This window comes from Schistosoma haematobium, chromosome 1 (assembly GCF_000699445.3).
Source record: "Schistosoma haematobium chromosome 1, whole genome shotgun sequence".
Classification (NCBI taxonomy): domain Eukaryota; kingdom Metazoa; phylum Platyhelminthes; class Trematoda; order Strigeidida; family Schistosomatidae; genus Schistosoma; species Schistosoma haematobium.
In genome coordinates this window covers 2,856,574-2,883,423 of record NC_067196.1, presented here as the reverse complement: position 1 = coordinate 2,883,423, position 26,850 = coordinate 2,856,574, and the positions used below count along the sequence as shown (strand labels likewise).

General features: G+C 34.6%; 1 protein-coding gene across 1 annotated transcript in view; it reads left to right on the top strand.

Moving 5' to 3' along the window:
• MS3_00010007 (uncharacterized protein) overlaps positions 1–25,995 on the top strand; it is a gene marked incomplete at both ends in the record, with an annotated part of 46,490 nt that extends 20,495 nt beyond the window's left edge. Inside the window, 2 exons of the mRNA XM_051218338.1 lie at positions 22,558–22,909; positions 25,664–25,995. Of these exons, the coding sequence (XP_051072915.1) occupies positions 22,558–22,909; positions 25,664–25,995 (684 nt within the window). The remainder of the gene's footprint in view (positions 1–22,557; positions 22,910–25,663) is intronic.
• Between the last annotated feature and the right edge of the window lie 855 nt (positions 25,996–26,850).

Genomic DNA, 26,850 nt, shown 5'->3' with positions numbered 1-26,850 from the left:
TAGGCGTTCTTTAAGCTTAATGCTTCAGGCTAGGCTATTTCTTTTACTAGTCTACATATGTACTGTATGCAGTATAAGCTATATTGCTATGAAGAGCAGAAGGTCTCAAATGAGACTGTAAGTTTGCCATCGATATTGTGGAAGGTTTGGCAATAGTTTGGCAAGTATTTCTGACTGTTCATTCACAAAATTGGTTTGCTGGTTAACTGATTTCATTCTCACTGGTGGTTACTTTTCGGTGCCCTCGATGGCCATTGCCAATGGGACAAGGTAAGGCATATCACCATTGCCAACATTAATGGATTTGACTACCATGTAAGCGGAATAGGTCAACTTTGGCCTGTTCATGTTGTGCGTAACTGATTTACGCGGTCATTGTACATGTGATGTGAATGTGTATGGGAATGATCCGAATGGTCCTCTAGGGTGCCTCGTATCTGTGTGGTTGGGCCATAGTATTGAACTCTACTATCCTGATTGTAGTTCTAAAGCCTATATAGTGTTTGGCTCTGCTGTGAATCAGAATTGAGCTTTACTGCTCGCGTTATAAAGTTTAAGCATGGGTGGTGTCTAGCTCTTCTGAATAAGGGATTGGGCTGTAGTGTTTAGGTATCGGTTCTTATAAAAACCATTGTAACACTTCCACGGCTTACAAGGGTTTAATAAGTAACTGTGACGTTTTGAAACGATTACATGTACACAATTGTTTTAGTAAAAGTAAACTCACCTGGGTCCTGGATTTGTATACAGTCACTTGAAAAAGGACCCAATTTTGTAATTTTGTTTAGAAAATTTGAGCTTCTTTGTTTTGCGCCAAAAGCGCTCTTGTCACCTTCATGTCGTATTTCGCACTTGGAAATATATTAGACGCTATTTATCCGTTGCGTCTTTTAGTATGCTATCTGGTAATTCTTCCCAAGGACGGTTCGCACTATATATATCTTTTGAATTGTGTTCGTTGTTACCGCTCGTTTCTGGCTGTTTTCAGAATAGACTTCCCATTCAAAGCATGGACTTCTTCCTCTGTTTAGCATGATTTGCGGCGGAATAAACTGTAGTATTACAAACTGACAGAATGTGTCCAACCTCCCCACATTTAAAACATTCAAAAGTACGAAAAACAAATGAATTAAATGAGTAAAGCCTGCCACAGGACTAACATTGACCAAACACGTACCCGTCCTCGTGAACTGCATAGCGAACCCTCAGTGAATTATTTGCATAAGCTTTAGTACTCATTGGATTAAAATGACGTAGTCTAGAACAAGTTATTTGAGAGTTGCGTAATCGAGCGAAATAGACTTTTCTGGTAAATCAGGAGTATTTATTAAGCTGTTTTCTGTTTTACGATGAATGTAAGGAAACCTACCACAATGTTAACATACATAACATGCTCCAAAACCGTAGCCCAGGTTCTGGACATTTCAAAGTAATCCTCAAAAGCAAGTGGTGACGGGGACGGCAAACGTAGTTTGCGAATAGTTTTTGATATTATTTGCATTTATTTTGCTATTTTTTACAGTTTGTACATTTACCACAAAATATTCGTGAAAGTTGTTTAGGTGCATGAACTCGCACTGTTTTGCTTTGCTGTGCCCTTATGAAATTTCAGTGATATCAAACACCATTGAGATTTATATGATAATGGTTAACGAGTTGATCCGTTAACGAAACATAACCACTGAAATATGCAGAATATTTAATCACACTCCACAAGCATTTAATTAAGAGCAATCTGTTGACCCTGAGATTATAACCCTTATATCCAGTTACTGCACAGACGTATCTTTCAATGCTAAAAGTATAAGTGAAACTCTTAAACTGCCGTAGAACTACAACAATTATATGAAACGTTAATATTCCACTGATATTCGTTATTGATGAGGCGATAATACATTAAATATACTTCTGATTGTGTGCGCTGTGTCATCAGATCAGGATGGTATCCGAATAACTTGATTGGCAGCTACATCATTACCCAAATGAGACTAAACACCGAGGTGAAGCTACTAATTACAGATCAATAAATATCACTTAAGTTGTTGTTCCATTTCACATGAAGATTTTAATGTATGGAAACTTGCGTTATTTGTCAACTGCAAACCTTATAACTATATAATAGTTAGTCTATGCTAGTAACGTAACGAGTATGTCACTGCCCAGCAGCGAACTTCTTCAAGGAACAGTTAACGTTTCAAATATTAGTCGAAAACAAGGTAAAACTACGGTTCTAATTATTCCAGTTGGCCTTTGTGCTGGAAAACGTGGTTCTAGTAATTCAAACCACATTTAACAACCATATTGTTAAATAGGTGTTAGCAACGAAAAGAAACAAATATTTGAATCTTACATTCAATTGCGTATAATTAACTGTGGTGTTTGAATGAACTTATGATTCCTTTGTACTTGATGAATGCTTGATTTCGAATTTTAAATACAGTGCATTCGTTCGTGCTTGCCTAGTACCTCCTGATCCGATAACGTTATTTCTAGGATTCTTAGTTTATACTATAATTCAAATATTTATAAATACCTTATTAGCGTTGTGATGCAGCCTGTGATGGAACGACTGAACATAAATTCAGATTTTGATGCTTGTGAGAATTACTTTGAAAAGTTCAAAATCTGGCCTATGACCAAGGAAGATGATGAAGATGTTATTATTGTAGCACACTTTCTCACATTCATTGGAAAAGAAGCACATAACTTATTAAAAATTCTGGCTTTACCGGGAAAGCCCATTTCACTTTCTTATACAATTTTCAAGGGTCTACTCTAAACTATGTTCTGTTTACAAATTTCGAATGTGATAAAGGAGGAAAATTTCTTCAAATGATTCATGAGGATCTAAAAATTCCCCTGCATTACGTCATTCCAACCCAGTGCATACTCACGTTTATGCAGATAATTCATTGAGGAGTTGCGATGCAGTTCACGAAGATGGGCACAAGTTTTGTCAATGTCTGTCCTGCGGCAGGTTCCACTCTTTTAATTCATGTAAATTTCGTGATTCTAAGTGCTTTAAATGTGGTGATAATGGAATTATTCAGTAAGTTTGTAATACTACTGTTCATCCTGATGCAACTGATATTAAGTCATGTTATTCTGATCCTACTAAGTCCATTGTTCTTAATGATCACTTATCTTTATCAACGATTTCAAAAGACAGTGTGAAGTCATAATGCAGTTCAGAGTTAAGTGAAACTCAGAATGTTGGCGAAACAACAGTTTACAATCAATCGAATTATCGGATTCCTCATGTTATCGTACCAGATATGGTTTTCCTAATGATTCACTTATTTCTGATGAATATCCTTGCAAATCTGAGGAAAGTATGTTGAATGAACCTAGTTATGAACGAAAACCTGATATGGTTTTGATGCATGCTGATTTTTCTAATGATTCTTTACTCTACAATGACATTCTTAATAATATCGAGGAAACTATTTCAGAAGAATCAAATGTTGATTTTCTATCAAATATTATTTGTCCTCATAATGCATTTGTTTCTTGTGGAAAACGTGTTCAATAAGAAGCACAAGTACTAAATGAGCTCGAGTTTGACTACAATTCGGATGATTTCATATTACTGCTGTTTATCTTTATCACGAAGTCACTTCTTATGTTTACTCTAGTCAATGTGAGAAATACGTTTTAAATGAAGTCACATCAATCATAAGTTGAGGATATAAAGATTCAACATCATTTCGTGGGGGGATAGTGTTGAAAAATCTATGGTTATAATTCCAGATATTATGGATTTCAGTACAAAACCGACATGCTGATTGTATACTATTACAGGTGCGTCTGTTCTGATTCCAGTTGTTATTTCTAATGCTAATGAGTGCATTCTATATAATACAGGGTTTTTATCCAATACACTGTCGGACAGACACAAGTTGAACTCGAGTAGAAGACATACAATCGATTACAAACACTTAGTCTCTAATTTAAGCTGTGGTAAATGTGGTGTTTGACTGAACTAATGACTCATTTGTATTGTTGAATGCTCGATTTGGAATTCCAAATACATTACATTCGTTCGTGCTTATTTATTACTTCTTGATCCGATTACGTTACTTCTGGAATTCTCAATTTTTACTATAATTCAAATACTTCTTAATATCAGATTTACTCACGTAATTTCAAGTGACCCAGAAAGTTCACAACAGCATTTAATTAAATAATTGTCTCTATTTTGTTTATTCTAATAATACTGTCTCTATTCTTAATTGAACGTTGTCTGCATAAGCAGACATGACGCGGTCACATGTACCGCCTATGCAAGTGAGATTGTTAAAGAACAGTTCAAAACATGAATGAACGGAAATATCTCAAAATACGTCTCAACAGCTGCAGTTAATTAGTTCCATGTGGTAATAGGCTCAAGTTTCTGCGTGACACGTCGCTTTCAAAGGAATTCAAATTCCGATAACATTTCCAAGCTTATTTGGTCATGAACTAGTTGTAACAACTTATTCACGAATGAATTTAAGGAAGCGCTCACTATGTCAAAAGCTGTTTAGGTGAAGGTTTTCCTTCGAAAACATCGCAATTAAATGATTCGTAAATTCTGATGTATAAATTCATCATGTAACTTGGTAACGTATTGGAAGTAATGATGATTAGTTATCCTACGACCTTTTCAAACAATGGTTGAGTTAGTCTATTTGCTTTTACTGTAGATTCAGAAATATAAATTTTGCATTTATTGTGGTTCATTTGCAAAGACATGAATATATTTCATAACATTTGCAATGCGCTTTATAGAATTTTAATCACTTCTAATTACCGAACGACCGCACAATATTCCAACAACTTCGACTACGCAATTCATGACGTTTTCATTTCAAGAGTTCACTGATTTACCGATATTAGCGAGCAAGAAACCAGCAGCTGATAAACAACATTGTCGTCATTATAACTAAATTGATACAAACTCAGTGGGGTATTATTATTTATGTTTTCTCTTTCATTAGTAAATCATTTGTCGTACGCTGATCACTGACGTGTATGGCTACATGAACGGAATCCATCCGTTACTACTCAATTCATTCTACATTTTTATTACTTTCAAAATCAGATGATCATTATGAAGTTGACTGAATAGGATTAGTCAATCTTGAATATATATGTTGAAAATAATATGTGATCCTTCGAATATCCCACAGATGTTACAATGTAAGATCATTCGACACAATAATTCGAATTTGTGAAGCAACAACTGTCGTCATTTAGTATTTTTCATTACGATGTGCGATCTATCAACTACTGTTTGCAGGGTGCATTCTGGAATTCATGCAGTTATTCGTTATAAAGCATTTAATATAATCTCCCTCAAATTATTATCCCTCAATCTCTAAATCACAAACACTAAATAACAGAAACAGTAGAAATAAATAAAGTTTATTATTATATGTCTTTAGGTTAAACCGTTGTAAATTTATCGCATCGATGAATTTAGCGGAAAGATGAACTGATCAGGACATTTACCAAGGACCGGGCAGTCCGTGTAGTTGTGCGAAAGATTCAAACAAATACGCACTTCTTCAAGACGACCCACATTTTGCTACAAAAATGAGAGACCGGTAGATTTTAGACATTATTTGACAACGTCCACAATCAAATTCAGCTCCAAAGATACATGTGTTAATGAATCAATTACTGGTTATTGATACACTTACCATTTTTTTTACATTCGTGCACTTCAAGGAACCATTATAACCGAATTCATTTTTCAAAATGCTCCGTAAATTGCTTGTCTGTGAAAGTTAAAACAGGAGTTTATTTATGATGTTAATGAAGTGTGCTGATTCAAATGATTTTGTAACAATAGTTAAAAGTAATATAAGTAGTAAACAAAATGAAGTGATGTTCGAAATAATTTTGATTAAGGTCATACGGATATGATATAGAAGTGAAGTGAGATGGTTATATCTTCGAATGTAAAGCAGTAAAGGCATACAAAGGCGACCAGCCGGGAAGCCCACACTCCACTTATTGAGTAGACGTCTTCTTCTACTACTATTACTTGTAGTAGTGGTTCACAGCTAGCTAACCGTGAAGGACAACAGCTGAAAACTAACGATCCTGACATTACCAGATTGACGTAAAGTTCAACGTGTTGGATATGTAAGTATTCAAGTGTACGTTGTTTCGTGAAGTAATGGTCCATTATCTAGAGTGGAAACGAATTTACTGTTGTTGCTCGTCAATCACCGAAGTTCTAAACCGTTGTTTTGTTAAATTAAATTCATTCAATGATCACCCGAGTTGAATATCTTTTATCACTGTGACAGATTTCATACAGCATTCGTTTTACTTGAAGTTATTTTAAATCTCCTTTGAGTTCAATAGAAATTCGTTATTTATTAGGGAACGATGATACGGTTGACCATTCAATGACATACTCCTTTTAAATAATTTCACATCCTTTCTGATCATGCACAATTAGAGATGTGGCCGATGTTTTAACTGACTAAGATTCCAACCTCTATATAATCGAGGATACATGGTTGTGTGGTCACGAAATTTGATTTACTTTCTAACTCTATTTATCAGTTGGAGAGTAAACTTACATCATATTGTTTGGAATCATGCGGTGTGATATTATGTTTTTCAGATTACTGAAATAATAGAAAACAAATAGAAACAAAGATACGAGATAAAGTGGTTTAATTTAACAGATGTTCGCTTGTATAGTAACATAAGGCATCAACTTTATACTCATCAGACACTGATTGTTTGATCAACCGGTAGGCATATCAATTTATATGCTCTTCTCAACTTACTTAATGTAACCAACTGTAAAGCCTCAATTCAGTGGAAAAACGGCATTCTAGTTTTCACTTATGGGCCACAACACTTCTGTTCATAATTATTATGACTGGTCTGTTTCACGGGTTGACTAGGATTGTGAGAGGATCAATATGGCTAAGTACATTTCTAATTGGGACTAGGACACAATTTTAAAAGTTTTTATAGAAATTTATTCGTACGTTTAATACATTATTATTCACTTACTCTAGTAGGTTCAGCTTCTTCATCAAATCAATACCAAATTTAAAGTACTGTGTTTGATTACCTATTAGAGGGTCCTCTAGTGCACATTGACCATGTTTGTTAAATTCATGTTTCCTAAAATTAAACACAGTAAAAAACATCTAATACAACAACCGCATGTCATTTGGAGGATACACGATAATGGCTTAAAACTGTATTCCAAAACGAACAACGTGATTTTATTATTTGTTGAAAGTTCCCTTATTTGAAACATCTGAATGTTGAATATTCAGCACAATGTGATTTATCGATTGTGAGTTGCATTTGGTGTCGTGTTTTATTCACAAGACCTGCACACAACTGACATCTATTCGTAAATACGTCCGTAATAGTAACGATAACATGATAGCTTCTAAAGACGTCAATTTAAAGGTAGCCTTTGTCACTGTGGTCGCACTTATCATTTGACAAAGCATATCGTCGATAACTGATTACAACCTGTAGATCATTCTGTATTCTGTAGAAAACAGATTTTCATCTGGACTTCATTATATTATATTATATTATAAGATATCTCACCAAAATGTTTCTGGACTGCTGTAGTTACTCAAACTTGGCCACAGTCTTAATAGATCGTTTCGCAGACTCTGAAAAAATATGAGAATGAATTTGAAGAAAGGTTTTGGTGAAGGTTTGCATCAAAACAGGTAATACAAACAAGCGAGTTTTAAAATGTTTGATATGAAATCAATTTTCTGTTGTCAGCATTATTTTAAATTTCTGAACTTATTTGCTTCAAGTGAAGTTGATCGCTCGAGATCCAAAATCGATTCAACTTCAGCGGTATCTGCTTAGAGCAGAATAGCTTTCAGGTGAATGACTATCAGTCAGCGGCTGCTTCAAATTCAGTTGTCCACTTGATAATTTTACTAGACAGTCGATCAATACCTGAAGTCTTACTGACAATCAATAGGAAGTGGTGAGAAAATAATTAACAAAGCTGAACTTTGGATCTGACTCACCTTCAATAGCGTAATATTAAACTGTTCCTTTACGGTACAATTTGGCAGTTTTTCAGGGATAATTTGGGGCCTGAAAATAATGATATGCATAATTCATTAATGAATCGAAGATTTGCATGCATTCACTGACTTGTATATTTTTGATACCTGATCACCCATATTTATCACTAAGCCTCTATAATTCCATTGTGAAACGTGTGTATCACTTGAAGTAATTACCTCATAGTAGTTGAAAGGCATACAAAAATGTTCTCATTGAAATCTTATCAACGACATCACACTGTTTCACAACATACAGTATTATTGTAACGGTGGTAAGAAAAGTTCGTTCCAAGCTGTAAAACAGTGGAACGCGGACCATATAGTAATGAATAGACTCCACAATATGAATTCAGCCATTCGCATGGGCGCAATGAAAACGATGAGCCAATGTTCAGCATTCACTTCTTAGTTCAACACTACTTCATAAATAATGAATTCAATGTTTTCAAGAGCTTTGTTTAGATGGGTGTACAGCGATGAAATATTAAAACCTTTAGGTGCTTCGGATGAGCTTTCATCGTGAAATCTTAGTGATAGTCATTAAATCAATCAAAACAAATCAAAAGATCACACAGATAATTTTCAATAAATTTCCATGCCATTGTTTGTGCACATTCGGAAACATTCTCACTCACACATTTCATAAATCAAGCGTAATCTTACCACAATCCATGAATGGTGAAATTGTTTGATACTTCAGGCGGTTGACGCTAAAAGAAAGAATTTCAAATAATTATTACTTAATGAAACAAAGATGTATATGAACACAATATTTGCTGACGCTTATCGAATGCGATTCAATTGAATCGATAAATTTCAGAGGTGAAATAAGTTGTTTCGGTTAGTTGTCTTCAAAAACTGACCCATAATATACACTCATAATAACTCATATACAACCTAAACACTGAGAATGTGATTGCATGACTAATAAATTATTCGTAATTATGTTTAATTTCGAACAATCTGTGAGAGCAACGTGCCGAATTGTCCCGTTTCAATGTGAACGATATACAGTTGAAATCTCCATGTATGGTGAAATACGGTAATGCTCTTACAATGCGAGTGCAAACCATTGCATGGATATCTTAATGATGATTACTTGATCAGCGAATGACTCTGATCCATATGCACGAACGGAACAGAATGCTAAACATTGATCTTTTTGTGTATTACTTAACAAAACTCATCTGTAAAACGTGAGTCAATAGATTTTCGTTCATGGAAAAAGGACAACATTTTATGTAAACGAAACGTTTCTTACTCTTTTACCGTAATAATACGACGGTGGCCACGTCGTAGCGAATAAGTAGTAGTCAAAATTAACCTTACTGTATCCAATACGCAGGATGATTACAAGTGTTGATACAAGGAAAAACAGTGGCCTGCAACCAATATACAAATATTATGATCGATGAAGTTTAAAACACATCCTTGAGAAATCCGAAGACATTGAAAATCCTAATTGACTGAAATATTTTCATATGTAACTTGACAAAATGAAATCATTCATTCAATCAGTTGTCGGTGAATAAATTTTACATCACAAGTAGCAATCTACAACTTGGAGGATTATTATTTCTAAATTCGTTTTGAATGGAACCTTTTATCGAATTCAATCAGCGAAATACATCATCGCGCTTTCATGTTAATGAAATCAAGTACACGTTGTACGCAGAAATGGATGATGACAAGCCGATGAATTCAGGACAAGCGTTTCGTCTTCTTTGAAACTTGTCAGCTGAATGTACTTGTATCACAGACTCAAACCCAGTTAGGTTCGCTTCAAATAACATCACATTTTTCATAACGCTACTGAGTATGTATAGCCACAAACTTGTGAAATGCGATAAAGTTTAATTTCGTTTCGTATCGGTGATATGAATCTTCACACTGGTTTTCAAATGCAGATAGCATTTTGATGATTCATTACAATTGCAACACTATTGTCAGTGTTTTTACGGGTCAAGGAATCGAACTTTATCTCAAGTAATGTGCATTCTCTTAGTTTTCATCTCACTGGTGGAATTAATTTTCCCGATATTTGAGCTCAGATCTCATGATGTTACACATGACAAAAATTCTGCTAACTTTTATGTAAAACTACTATCACATTCATCATTGATTTCCTGTCCAACTGCTTACTGCTTGAGCTATGCAGTTATATACATCACCAATTTGTACTATATTGGTTTTGCAGATCGACCATTTAATTCCAAGTAACATGAATGATTTTACCAAGAGTTAACCAACTAATAAACATTTGACCAACTATTTCCTCTTAAAAGGAATGTCATTACAATGAAATATAACTATTTTCAAGGGACCTGTCACAAAACTTTAGCACAATCCGAGAGAAATTGCCATTTAATTGATGTTCAATACAATACCATATATCAGTAAATGAAAATTCCTAACACCTAACAGAATTGGCTAATATTTGTGTCTCACATTACCAGTATAAAAAATATGTTTGGACAATTATTAAATCAAGTGAGAAACGAAGTCAATAAATGAGGAAACGCGATAGAGAGTAATGAGAATTTTATCTAAAAGGAACAAAGACTGGCTATGGATTTCAAAAAATAAAGAACGGTTCATCACTTCTACCTGATTCTCAGATAATAGTCAATTTCAAGCAGAAGATGAAAACAAAATTTCAACTCACTGTGCTCTCATCGTCACTCTAAATCTGTTGATGCATTTTGATAACTGAGTTTACGATCATTCGAACACCATTATATATACACTGCGATTTACGTGATTTTAATTAGTGATAGATGGCACGTTCACGGAACAAATATTGCAATTATTATTGCTGATTGCATAACCTCTCATAATCTCACTCACTATGCTGAGTTGCATAAACTCACAATATCCTCACACGTTTACATGAAACACAGCACATATAACTCATTGATAGACTTCATTTTGCGTCATGCATGTTTTTTGTCGGATCCAATTCATTGAATCATCAACCATCTGATAATCAACGAAAAATGACTGCATTATCAATTGGGTGTTACATGTTCCGCTGAAATAATCAGCTATAATCTCACGGTTTCAAAGCTTATCATTATCAAATCTATCACTTCTTCATACAATAAAAAGTGTTTGCTTTTATTGTTTTGACGGAGATGTCTTTATTTGATTCATGTTTGTTAGTGATCACTCCGCCTGCTGGATTCGAAAATTCAGTTTCTTCTATCCGTCAGCCTTTAAACACTAGTCCGAGTGTCAGTTGACGGAGGAAAGCAAACATTCAAACATCCAGACAAAACATGTCAAATAATCGTCCACTCAGACAATGGAGTACAATCGTGCTCTGTGTTTTATAACCTGGTATGTATAAATAGTCAGCACTAAAGGATTTCCATGATGAATGAAAATATTTCAGAATCCTTCTCAACAGTGACCGTCGGCTAATTCAGTGTCTGATCAACTCATTCACTTTACATGACATGTTGCTTCTAAATGAATTCGCAGCTGAATATCATTGAAACGTTAAAATCCGTTATCAGAACTTATGAAAGATCTACGTACTGTCATTATGTGGTGAGAGATTCTCATTTGAACAGAGATCAGAACGCGTATATTAAATTTGTATGCTGGAGAAATGGCCGTAGAAGATCTAGCGGTTCGTCTTAGCGGACTAGATGAAGGAGGTAATTTGACTAGTGTTATTACATTTTTTCCACGAAGGGCTTCCTTGAACACTCAATGTCTGGCCTTCATGTTTTGTAACTTCATAGGACGTTACTGGGCTGTTGTACGTAGGAATGTGCGTCACAATCACGAGCACAATTCCTTGAGGTGCGATGGTGATTCTTGAGCTCAGGTTTACGGAGGCAAAGATGGAAACTGTGCGACCGCTCCTGATATCTGGGACCGCAGCATTCGACATTAAGCACTTTGTTTACCATTCGTATAGAAAGCGTTTGAATGCTCAAGATATATTTAATATGCGGTTAGAAGTGTTCTCACACGCCAACCTTCCTGGTAAGCAATCTGTCTATTTATAATGTATACGATAGGTGATGACGCTAAATTGTAAGCTCATATAACGTCTATAGGTGGGCTTTGCGAATACGAATTAGACGAAGAAAATTGTCTGTAGTCTTTTTCTTCACGACTGCTGATCAAATTAATTTGGCAGCTCGTTTTTGTGATGACATCAGTTTGGATGGGACGTACAAGACAAATAACGAGAACGTATATTTATATCAGGTCGTAGCCCTTGATATGAATTTGATGGCAATACCCGTTTGTAATGGATTTATGAGTCGCAAAACATCGACTTTGATTTCTTGATCCCTGTCGTTCTTCCAACGGTCAACCAACAATTGACTGGTGGTAGGCATTGTGACAGATGATTCATCTGCAGTAGCTGCTGCCATCACTCAGGTGTATCTAAATGCACACCACATTTTGTATCGTGTAAACCTTATTCGAAATGTCATAAAGAAGGTAAGTGTTATGTTCCTACGACTATGCAAGTATACATCAGACTGTCGGAAAAAAGCAAATATTGGTCAGGAGCCACACATACGTCGACTTCAGGAACGACTGACATCAGCTGCATGTCAACCGCTGAAGAGACACTTGCGCACTCCGATGCATGCTCAATCAGTGACAAACACGGGAGGAAATGTGGATTTGGATGAAACGTTCAGTGACGACGAGGAGGAAGTAGTTTCTATTAACTCTGAAGATTTTAAGGAACGGGACGTAGAATATGAAGAACAAAATGATTACAACCGTTCGTGTGATATATGTCATCTTGCACAGCCTCCACATTAAACTGGTGATGTAGCTGCTTGAGTTTTTTTGTCCTTACGAAGCAATGTTTCATTGGTTTTGTGCTTACGACCCATCACCAAACGTACATGCATTCAACTTTCTGATGTGTGACGCTATAACCAACTCACAGTTGCGCCGTCCAAGAGCTCCGTCGACATTAATAAGAGACAGAGAAAAGGCCTTTTTCAGGGCCACCCACAATTTGATATACGCTATTTTTTCCCAATTCTTATTTCTATGGCAAAAGTGAAGCAATGAAGCAATTATTGACGTCTAATGAATTTTGATATCCCTTAAAGATTAATTATCGAAATGCGATTATCGCTTATGTGGTCGGAAACGTTTTTATAACGTTTTTGAGATATAAAGGTTAAGAGATCTTACACAAGAATTTGTCAACTAATGAACACTAATCTAATAATTTTAGGTTTGAAATAATGTGATAACCGTCCATACATTATTAACACTGTTGTAATCTATCTAATAATGGTACATTTCTGTAAACTTTAAATGGAATATTTCAATAAAGTGAAAATTGCCATTTCGTAGTAGGGTCAATGAAAATATGAGATTTTATTTATTAGTGAATACAATAAGATGATTACAATGATTCATGTGATTAAAGTTCATAGAGAAGTAAACACAAGAATATGATCTTATTTGTGAATAAAAGAATGAGAATATAAAACAACCTGAAACCAGAGGATTAAAATGACTAGTGTGATTAAAGGTCATATAGGTGTAAAAAGAAATGAGAATATGATTCGTTTCATGAATACAAAAATAAGAATTTTATATTCTTGTTTTATATTTGAAGAACCTGAAACCAGAACTAAGCGCACGTATAAACTAGGTCTTGGCCTTAATTACCTTTAATCACTGTAACAAAGTCACCAATTTACTTGTTATATTGAAATTAAACGTCATTATACCTAAATGTGAATTGATACAATTGACCTTATTCATTACTAATCTGTATAATTAAGGAAGAAATTTATTTCATCAGACGACGTAGTCTTGTTCATTTACACTTAATACAACCAATATTTCAAATGTTTGTCAAAAATGGCCATATTCATAATGTTTAGATATTTAAGACTTCATATTCTGTTGAACAATATTCACACATGACGAAAAATGTATATGCCGGTTTTCATTGTTCCTCGATTATGTTTCTCAAAGATAATCGATGATTTTCAAATATCATTCCATACCTTATAAATAAGTAACGTTTGCAATGTCATTGACATATGACATTGACTAATTCGTGTAAACAGTTTGCTAGACTGAAAACTTAGAAAATATTCGCTATTGACATTACGTGAATAAAACCTTACGCACACTTCCCAAGCCCAATAACGGATTGACATAACTGCTTACACACACAACTTTTTATTATCATAATTATAAACGGCTGAACTACAAAGAATGTTCAGGTAAAAACGATAGATCCTTTTAATGGATTAGCATTATAACCCTATTGAAATCTAACGCCTTCTAATGGAAACCGTTTATAAAGCGACAGTAAACAACTATTTCGTATTAAGAATGACTATTTATAAAATAACCCATTAATAAATATGATGTGCCTATTTCTGAAACTTTATTGTTTCCTTGATTTACCGTCAAAGTCGCTTCATTAATCGGTCATTTACGTGATTTACACATCTCGTAATCAGTATTTTATCATGATGATTCAGTGATATGTTGACTTGTTTATCAATTAACATACCATGTTTCAAGAAAAAAACTTATGCACACATTTTGGTGATAATTTGTTTATTAATTGGGTATTAAACATTTGACTATCGATCTCATTCAGTAAGCACTATTATCAAATATTCAAACCGGTTCTCAGTTCTTTTTCCAAAAACTTTCTTTCAATGAGATACATTTAATTGATTCTGTCAAGATAACTAACGATATCAATTCAAGTTCTACTTGATCGGAAAGCAAAAATTTATCCCAATACACATTCACCAACAGTAGGATTGCACGGTAACGCGATTTAGTTGGTGTCCTTTTACTTGAAAAGTCTAAATTCTTTTCAAGACTAAGATTACACAAGAAAAATTATTCATTATCATCAAATTTCAAATGTAAAAATGCAAATTATGGGTTGACATTATGCACACGGCAATTAAGATTCCCTACCACCCATTTGTAAAAAATTGTAGAGTGTGAAAGAAAAATTTAGCGATCTGTGATTGGTGGACTTGTTTTGCAAGTGTGTGCTCAAGTGATAATGAACAAACATTTTGTCACCTTTAATAATTTTGTAATTGGTCGTAAACTGTTCATCTTTGTAATCTGATTAGTTGAAATTGAAATCGCATCTAGAGCTGTGATTGGATGTCAGAATTTTGATTTTAACATTTGAAATTTAATGATAATGAATAATTTTTCTTGTGTAATCTTAGTCTTGGAAAAAATTTAGATTTTTGAAGAAAAAGACACCAACTTAAGTGCAATCCTACTGTTAGTGAATGTGTATTGGGATACATTTTTGCTTTCCGATCAAGTGATTTCATGTCAAACTTTAATTGAAGTCGTTAGTTATGTTGCCACGAATACTTATATGTATCACATAAGAAGCAATTTTTGGAAGAAAGGAACAGAAAACCGGTTTGACTATTTGATAATAGTGATTACTGAATATTAGGTCGGTAGCCAAATGTTGAATACCCAATGAATAAACAAATTATTATCGAAATGTGTACATAAGTTTTTAGTAACACATGGTCTGTTAATCGGAGAAACAAATCAACATATCAATAAATCATCATGATAAATTACTGGTTGCAATATGTGTAAGATCCATTTTGAATGCTTTGTGTGTTTGTGAAAATCCCTCCATGTATATACTTGCACTTTGTTCCTATTGATCCTCTTAGTTGTACATTGTTAACTTTTTGACTACATTTGAGTTGTTATAATTTGTATTTTATTATAGTTTTCGTTTTTACTACACCTTCACTAATTCCCCATGTTTCTTCCCGAACTGCACTTATGTTGTTTTACTTTAGACCAAGTCTGGGCGGCAGCCATTTTGGTTTGTTCCTGCTTTTGATTGCTTGACCTGTGTTGACTGGAATTGTGCATTTTGGTTTTGAATTGAAGCACTCTTCCAGAATTGGAAACACTCTGTGTTATAAAGCGACCAAATACTATCTTTTGAACGAACCTGTGTGTGGTCTATCCAGACAGGATAGAATAACATTTATTTGTTGTGAGTGGTAATTTTCTGCATTCATAAACAACTTCCTTATTTATTGTAATTTAAATTTGATCAAGTGAACAATTATTGGTTGGATAGCTGAGTGGTCATATTTGCTTAGGTAATCATGTACATTTAAATTTATGATGAATTATAGAACCGTCATTTTGCGCAATTACTTTGTTTTGGTTTCGAACGGACGAAGGCGTGTATCTAACTCATCCAGACAGCTGTCCGGCAGTCCAAACCATAGTTTGGATCTTACAATATGTATAATTCAGGTGAACCGACCGTAGACCATCATTTAATGAACTGACTTTGACAGTATATGAAAGTAGTAATAAATTTAACCGAAATAGACACTTAATATTTAGTGAACGTTTATTTTGTAAATGGTCATTCATAATGAGAATTAGAGAAAAGTTAGATTTCAATTTGGTTAATTTTAATAGTCCATTGACACGGTTTATTGTGTTCACTTGTAAATTATTTGTAGTTCTGTATTTTAAAATTAATTTTTGGTCGTAATTAAAACTAGTGTGTGTTTAATCAGTCATGTGTGAATATTGTTAACCGCCGTAATATGAAAACTGAACTATATCTAGACATTATGAATGTAACCATTTTTGACAAGCATTTGAAATATCAGTTTCATGAAGTGTAAATGAACAAGCCTACGTCGTCTGACTGACTCAACAAATATCTATCGACATTCAACGTATAAATATAAATAAGGTCAACTGCATCAATGAATATTCACAATGTTATTGTTATTTATTGTCCTTATGATCATTATTATTATTATTATTATTATTATTATTATTGTGTTAATTGACAAGATTCAATTCTCATACTAAGCATTTCATTGACACAAAATTTTTGCATTTTCAATTTTCCTATAATGCTTAGTCACTTATTGTGACTGAACACTTTACTGCAAATCATCCTGACGTTTATTGAATGACCTTTCTAATTTGCACATATTACAGTTTGTAAGTATATATATATCGTAACAGATGTAAACGTTCACCATTGTTAACACATTGCATTGTCAAATTCATTAATGCCATGCCTTATTTTTGACCTTTATAAAATATTAAAATTATGGACTTATAACTGTATAGTATGATTATACCAGTAATTCATAGTTATATATGGGTGTGCAAATGAATACGGTGATATAATCAGTAGTTATGAATCACAATGAAGGCTTAGTTGACGATTGGACGTAATTCATACGTACGCATACTTCTGGTATCAGGTACTTTTAATATAAAACAAGAATATGAAACTCTTGCATTTTGTATTCATGAAACAGCTAATAGTCTTATTTCTTTTTACACTCACTATATGACCTTTACTCGCATGAATCATTTCAGTGATGATGATGATGGTTTCAACTTGTTTTATAATATAATTATTTTATTCCTAAATAAGTTAATTTTCTTCATTGTGTTTACTTCTCTATTAGCTTTGATCACATTCATCTTTGTAATTATCTGATTATATTAACTAATCAATGTCATCATAAATTTATAGACCTAACGACAAAATTACGATATTCACTATTTTAAAATATTCCTATTAAAATGTACTCAAAATGTACTAGTATTAGATAGTTTACAAATGTGTTACTAAGACATAAACAGTAATCACATTATTTTAAATCTAAAATTATTAGATCAGTGTTCATCAAATGACAAAATCTTGTCTGTTTTCTTAACCTTTATATCGAATATACATTAGAAACATGTTTACGAATACATGAATGATAATCGCTTTTCGATTATTAATACCTTTGCCATAGACAAAAACAATATTGGGAAAAATGAATTTAAATCAATTTGTCGTTCTCGCGGTCGTACGTCGTAATTGTTAGTTGGTAATGGCGCCACACATCGGACAGTGGACTGCTCGTACGTTCGTTGATGGATCATAAGCACAGTTCTCATCGTCTAATTTGTATTCGCATAGCCCACCCAAAGATGTTATGTGCGCTTTAAATTTTCCGTAATCACCTATCGTTTACATTATAAACTGACAAATGGCTTACCAGGAATGTTCGCCTGTGAGAACACTTTGTACCGCATATTATAGATATCTTGATCACTCAGTAGTTTCCCATAAGAATGGTAAGCATAATTTTTAATGTGGAATGAAGCAGTACCAGATATTAGCAGCGGTCGCGCAGTTTCAAACTCGGCCTCCGTTAACCTGCGCACTCATGAATTACTTTGGTACCTCAGGGAGTTGCACTCGTGATTGTGATGCACATTCCCACTTACAACAGTCCAGTAGCCGTCGATAATCTTACAATACATGAAGGCCGGACATTGAGTGTTCATGGAAGCCCTTCATGACAAAAAATGTTAATAACATTAATAAAATTACCTCCTACGTCTGATCCGCTGTGACGAACCGCTAGATGTTATACGGCCATGTCTCCAGCACACAAATTTAATATACGAGTTTTCATCTCTGCACAAATGCGAATCTCGAACTACATAATGACAGTAAGTTGATCTTTCATAATTTGTGATAGCGGACTTCAACGCTTCAACCGATGGGAATGCAACGAGAAACAAGGTTGTCAAAAAGACTTTCTCCACTTCTGTTACGTGAGAAACAACAGCGCCTGCACTCGGCACGTTACTCTCCTCCATAATGATGATTAAAATGTACTTCATCGACAAGTACTGATGTTTTATAAAAATCCGACAAAACATAACTAACCAATTAAAACGAACTTTAAAACTAGCCATTTCATTGGAAGAAACGGGATGAAAAATATCGAAATTTTGGGGTTGAAAAAAAAATTTAAAAAAGGGTGGTGGGGGGTAAAAAAAATTGCCGTGCGGATAATGAATTTCGTTTCATACTATCTCAATGTAAAAAAATTCTATCACATTTTTAGGTTTGTAAGCAGCTGCCAGAAACCTTGAAATATTATGAATTCATACTATTCTGTATCAATCTTTGTTCTTGCTCTATTTAATTTTGATTGGACTACCACAGTCACCAGTTAATACATAATCATATGTTTATGTGCTTAATTGAAGTGTTTATTTATTCAAAACTGTTATAACTTATGATTTTATGCCCTTGGTCCTTTGTTTTCCACCTCGTCGCCAATTGTTGTAAATTGTGCCCTGTATCCTATTAATTTATGATGTAACGATACTACCAATTAGAGAACAGTGATTGATCGATCGAACCAATAACACATGAAAACCCGTACAAGAAATCTTTACTGGTCCTGCTTCCTGCCTAGCTCTGCCTGTTAGAGTCCAGAACACCAATCTTAGTTTTTGCAATACGAATCATTTATTTCAAACATACGAAGTTTATATACCAACCAAACAGACCACATCGTAGCATAGAAGATAACATTTGTACAAGATCTAGTCAAAAGTGGAAATAGACTGGCTATAACTCAAGGATGGTAAATCGTATAATAATAGTTCATAGGTCAAAATGAAGCCTATGATAAGGGGAACATGAATATGAACAGTTTAGTTATTGGGCATTTATACAATAAAAAGTATACGTATAGTATTAGTTCAGAAATGGATCCCAAAAGTTACCACTCATTATTCTCATCAGAATCTAACTAAAACGATGTTGACTTGTATATACTATGACATTGAATATCTTCTATCTATCTTCATTTCAATCATTTGTAAGCATATAAATAATTCTTATTGGTTTTGCATTAAATTTACAAGAATATTTAAGTAGTATAGTAAATTCAACTTTGAATGTTAATTTAAATGAATAACTATACATGTATTGTATATATTGTAGCCTAATGCTGGATGGAAAGCTCAAAGAACTAATCGATTTAGTACAATTGAAGATGCTAAATTAATGATGGGTGCTATATTGGAAGATAATAATCAAAGAGTAAAATTACGTCCAACAATTAGACAATGATGTTAATATTAAATTACCAAAATTCTTTGATTCACGTAAACATTGGAAGAATTGTCCAAGTATTCGAATAATACGTGATTAATCTTCATGTGGTTCATGTTGGGTAATAGGTGATTTGTTATATTTTACAAAATAATATATATATATCGCTTGGTGTTGTTTTACATGATCAGTCTCCTTGTTAGCACATGTGGATTCTGTGCAGATTGTCTCGATATAGCCCTAAGTCACAAGGTTTTCTGAGCAAAGATGGATAACAGGTAGAAGTGGAATCCAGTTTTACGTGTGTATCGGCAATAGGGTGAAGTTTTACATTCACTTGATGTTGTTTACTTGTATCTTCTGACTGTTATTTAGGACTGTAATTGATCAGTAGTCTCTTGTTGGCATATGTGAATTCTGTGTGTACTGCCTTGGTAAAGCTTGAAGTCATAAGCTTTTTTTAAGTAAAGATGGATAGTGAGTAGAAGCGGAGTTCAGTTTTACGAGCGTTTCGTTCTATTTCGGACTCATTATATAAATATCGTTTCTATTTCACCTTATTATAGAATCATGTCGTTTAATGATGTTATATGCACTTTAATCATATCAGTTTCTTTTCATACTTTAACTGCCTAGTAACTGATAAATAGTATCTTTTTATAGATACTCCTAGTTTGATATAAACCTCTCTAAGTTACTGTCTACGACTTGGTGGTGTAGAAGAGATGTAATATGACTAGAAGCAGAATCCAGGATGCGTATTTTTTACTTTATGGGTCTCATCATTTAGATATTCCTAGGATGCAGGTACATCGACCTATAACCATTTTGTTGAAGTTATATATAAATTTGCAAATCATTTGCTATTCACATTCCTTTCTTCCAGTCCATATTGTCCCATGATATCTTCATAGTCGGTGTTGTCCATTCCGACCTTGGGATTTAGATGTTCTATCAAGATAGTCCGGTTCCTTACCTGAGCACTTCTGTATGATTGACTGAGGCCTCTGAACTTTATCATCTTTATTACTATCATCAATGGATGTATAATACTGGACAAAATTCAATGTGATTCCTTCATTCTTTGTTTTGAAGGATTCTTTGAGAATTCCAGATCGATAGGATTTCCATTTTATGGGTGCTTTTCATGCTTCTTTGGACAGCATTACAGGAAATTACTGCGTGTGTGGAGCATTTTTTTCCTTCATGACCAGAATACAACAGCATCTCTCTTGAATCTAATCTTTTCTTTTCAGCATGAGCCTAAAGAAGGGAAATTTCAGAAAGTATGAGGACTTTAGGCATCACACTACTGTCAGTACCAAGAAAAGTTGTAAACAGAGTATTATTCAATCAGATGAAAGACTAAGTAGACGCCCAACTTCGAAGGGAACAGGCTAGATCCCGCAACAGATCGCGTCGCAACACTTTAAATCACTGCTGAACAATCAATTGAATTTAATTCGTCATTATAAATCAACTTCCTTGATCATGAGAAAGCGTTTGATAGCGTGGATAAAAAATTATGGTGTTTTTCGAAATTATGGTGTACCTGAAAATCGTCAACATCATATGGAATGAACTGTGAAATTAGGCATGAAGGACAACTGATAGATGCATTCCAAGTAAATACCGTCGTTAGACAGGACTGTTTACTCTCCCCTTTTTTGAATTTCTTAGATAAGGTCCCATCCATATCAACAAATGCAGGTGAAAACAGACAGTACAACAGTAGCCTTTGTATCAGTAGGCCTCATCATACACAACGGAAAAACAAGATCTCGAAGTACAACACAGAGAGGATCAGCTAAACCATACTTAAAGTAGAATCTCTGGAAGATGGGAAAAGTTATGCTCACCTCGACAGCATCACCAATAAACAAGTAAGATCTGACTTCGATGTAAAGGCGAGGGTTGGCAAAGCAAGAATAGCATTCCTACAGTTGAAGAACATATGGAATTCGAAACGACTGTCAATCAATATGAGAGTCAGAATCCACAGTATGAACGTCAAGACAGTTCTACTGTACGGAGCTGAAACTTAGAGAACTACTACAACCATCATCAAGAAGGTACAAATATTTGTAAATAGCTGTCTACGCAAGATACTCAACATCCATTGACGGGATACCATCAGCAACAGCCTTCTGTGGGAGAGAACAAACCAGCTTCCATGTGAAGGAGAAATTAGGAAAAAACGATGGAAATGGATAGGACATACATTATAGAAATCACGAGACAAGCGCTAACTTGGAATTCTGAGGGGAAGAAGAAAAGAAGAAGGTCAAGGAACATATTATGTAGGGAAATGGAAGCAAATGTGAAAAGAATGAATAACAAGTGGAAAGAGCTGGAGCCGAGGACAGGGTTTGATGGAGAGTGATGGTGAGTGGCCTATGCTCCTCCACGAAGTAAGTAAGTATGAGAAGGTGAGAATTTACAAAAAAAATAACATTAAGATGAAACTCTTGCCAAATACTCTTTGATTTACAGTTATACTTTTAATGATGTTCCAATTCTGTTGGGTTGTGTAACCATTTTTTCTGTCTTAAAATGATGTAGGCTTTTGGAGCTGTTGAATCAATGAGTGATCGTATCTGTATTCATTCTAAAAGTAAAATCTCTGTAGAATTAAGTGCTGTTAATCTATTAAGCTGTTGTACAAGATGTGGTCTTGGTTGTAACGGTGGTATTCCAGGAATGTCATGGGATTATTGGAAATATGAAGGTATTGTTACAGGAGGATCAAATGAAACACATACAGGATGTCAACCATATCCATTCCCTAAATGTAATCATCATTCAAGTACAAAAGGTTATCCACTATGTGAAAGTCATTATTATTCCACACCAGAATGTTATAAAACTTGTCAAGATGATTATCGTAAACCCTATAAAAAAGATAAATTTTATGGTTAGTATTATTAAAAACATTGTTTAGATTTGCATATTTTGTGATAGTGAATATGTTTATATAGGTTACACATTCTCATGGGATGAAGGTCTTAGGTTTGTGTCCCGCGAGAGAGTGTGTGAGTGCTCAGTGCTGAGGAGTCTCATACTAGGACGAAACGGATATTCAGTGTTTCTAGATATACAACAGTGGTTTAAGATTGATCGATTTGTGCTTTCAATAAAATCCTGAAAATAGTGAAAACAATATCTATGGAAGAGTAATATGAATTCATTTATTTCAGAGATTTAACATGTTTGTTAAGAAGCCTTGATCTGGATGGTGAACTTTTTCAAGATAGATTAGACTTTAAAAATTGCTGTGGATAAACTACAGTAATCGGTTGGTTGTTTATACGGTTAATGTGTAAAATTTGTGAGAATGATATTATTTAGAAGGACAGATGGTCTGTTTTATGCGTGATATTTAGTTTATCTATCGTATTAATGGAATGTTGAAGACCATCCTAAAACAGTTACAAGTCGAGATATCTGTCAATCAATTAAGCGACACGGATACTGAGCAGCAGTTTGTTTTGTTTTACTTTACTGATAAGTCTTGTCGACTGAACGCCATATTTATTTCCTAAGCTTTTCCGATGACCCGCACGCATGAACTACACAGAGACCTGAACATCAGAGAGAAGACGTAAGTATGAGAGAAAATACTTTGTCCCAAAGTTCATTTTTGTACAGAAAATCATGGTTATTTATCGACGTTGGCGTCTGTTAAATAAACATCATATTTCAGCCAATCCATTAACGACATATTATACTACCGACCAATAGTAGCACGCCGCGTTGGAATTCTAGAATGTTCCATCATACTCTGATTGGCTAGGACTCTTCGGCTCATTTTGGGCCTCAGGAGGCCCCGTTGAAGTTCTCCAAAAGCCGACTCAACTTTTACGATGCGAGTCGTAGCCATTAAGGGTGAAAGGTACTCGTAAGCTACTAGTATTTGACCACAGATGCCTTAGAAATATTGCTCACATCTGCTGGGATCACCGGGTAAGTAATAGTGAGATTTGACATGGGGTATTAGGAAATGTTAGTAAATCCGTTGATAAGGTTATAAATCCTCATCAACTGAGATGGTTGGGCCACGTGTTACGTATGCCCGAACACCGATTACCACGACGTGCAATGCTAACCGGTGTTTGAGTTGGTTGGAAGAAAGTTAGGGGCGGCCAAACAAAAACGTGGCATCAGTGGTTGAAGTCACTAACTTCTAGTCTGTGCCATGATGGGGGATGCAGACTACTTGGTTGGGGTCCGCGTGACTATCGTAACCAGTGGTTGGAGACTCTTGGTGACATGGCTCAGAATCGATCATAATGGTGTAGACACACACACCCTTTGTTTTCCCTTCAAACTATGAGAATAAAATTACTTTATACCTTTTTTTCTCCGAACTGATTCGTTCTCCCTGTATCATCTTGTTGTGCTAATGAGTTGTAGCAACATGGACCGATGCATATATGTGCCTGGTCCTACATTGTAGCTGATTGACTGAGTTATAAAGAATTATATCTAGAAAGGTGACATAAGTCGTCAAATGAGATTACTTACTTTAAATCCAGGTCTTACAAATCACTGATAGTTTTTCAACACAAGCTGATAGTAAGTGTGGTCATGAAGACAATATAGTTCAGTTTCAATCAGAATAGATGAGTGAAAACGTCTATGACTGTAACAACTATTTGTGTTGATCCAAAATCTATCTTCAAGTTGTTTAGATCAGTAATAACATGACAACTTGATCTATAGAAATCAAACAACTTGAAGAACAATGTGATCAAACAAATATAGACAGTATTCCATAGAATTTTTTTTATCGACGGTAAAATTATTAATAAAATATAGACGTATAACTATCCATCACTGACGATATACTCAGATATGTGGTTACTACAACTACAACAACTACAACAACAACAACAACTACTACTACTAATATTGTTGTGAATGAGAACAGACAAATGAGGACAATCGAATGAACTTAACTATTAAATTACTATAATATCCACGAAAACCTTATCTGATTGTGCCCTTAATCATCATCATCTCGCTAGTGACAGTCTCCAAGAGGTATTTCCTGGAGTTCTAGTGAGAAGCCGTGACCAGTGGAGTTCAATCGGGTCTATTATGAGATAGTAACTCACTGATGACGATAGTGGATGGTGGCGCAATTTCGTGGATTGGTTGAAGTTAGACATTAACAACGTTGAATACCGACTTAGTGGTATAAGTTCGAATCCCACGAATGGGATCGTGGATGCTCACTGCTGAGGAGTCCCATTTAAAACGAAACGGCCGTCCAATTCTTCCAGGTTTTCAATGGTCTAGTCTAGCTTCAATTAATTCATGAATTTGACGATTAAATTACTATAATTTCCACAGAACCCCTATCTGATTACAATCGAATGTATTTGAACACACATAATTACAGAACATCTTAGTCAAATCTGAAAACCGTACAGTAAATTCCTCATTTGTAAAATGTCAATCAATTGTCTCAGATTTGATTGTCTTTTCATTTCCACACCAATCATCCTTTGTTGTGGTTCACTTTTCTTTGATCTTCTTAACCTTATGCCTTTAATCATTTCATTCTCCATTGATGATGATGCATACTACTTATATATGTTGATATCAGTAGTACACACCACCGTTCAATTTATATTTGTTTTTCTTTTCTCTTCATTTTCAAAAGGTAAAACTTCTTATAATGTAGCCAGTGAAGAAATTTCAATCATGAAAGAGATTTTATTAAATGGTCCAGTTGAAGGTGGATTCTATGTCTATGAAGATTTTCTTCATTATAAATCTGGTGTTTATAAACATATCACTGGTTCATATTTAGGTGGTCATGCTATACGTATACTTGGTTGGGGTATTGAACATAATCATATACCCTATTGGTTATGTGCTAATTCATGGAATGATCAATGGGGTGATCATGGTTATTTTAAAATTTTACGTGGTAAAAATGAATGTGGCATTGAATCAATTATATCAGCTGGTTTACCAAAGTTACATCAATAGTTTATATCTACCTAATTCATTTAGATAAACAAATGAATGAGATCATATTATGGATTGATATTATGATTTTGTTTCTATGTGTATTATCTTCAACATTCAATATGAGCTATTGATCATTTGTCCGATGGTTACATAATGTGTATTGTTATTCATTCGGTATTATGTGTTTCTGATTCCTTTCTAATTTGTTACAAATATCATTATGGGGTAATGGAGATCATCAAGTTTTTGATTGAGATCATGAATCGATTGATGTGAGATCGCCATTGAAAACCTGGAAGCACTGGATGGCTGTTTCGTCCCACTGTGGGACTCTCCAGTAGTGCGTGTTTGCAATCCCCCACCCGGGATTCGAACCCCTGATATTCGGTCTTGCGTGCGAACGCTTAACCTGTGAACAACTGGGCAGGCCAGTATCCAACGGTGCTAATATCTAACATCAACTAACCTGCGAAATTGAGCAATTATCTTCCATTGTACTGAGGTAGGTAACTGTTTTCACACAGATTATCTCCACTTGTCACGACTTCTCACTAGAACTCCGAGAATAAATGAAAATAAATATTACTGGATTCACTTGGTAGTGTTTACTTGAATAACGTGACTGGGTTTGAAGCGAACAGTATTGATTTCGGATCCCAGAGTGAACATCAACTCTGATGCGGGTACATCCAGCTGATGAGTCCCAAATAGGAGGAAACACGCGTGCCACTATTCATACTTTGTTTAAAATGTTGATGGAGTTTTGAATGTAATCAGTAGTTTTAGTCTGTTGAGTCTAATCTGGTAACCATTGAGTTTTCTAATTACTACTGTCAATACGTATAGAGTGAGTGAGTTATTATCTTTAAATAC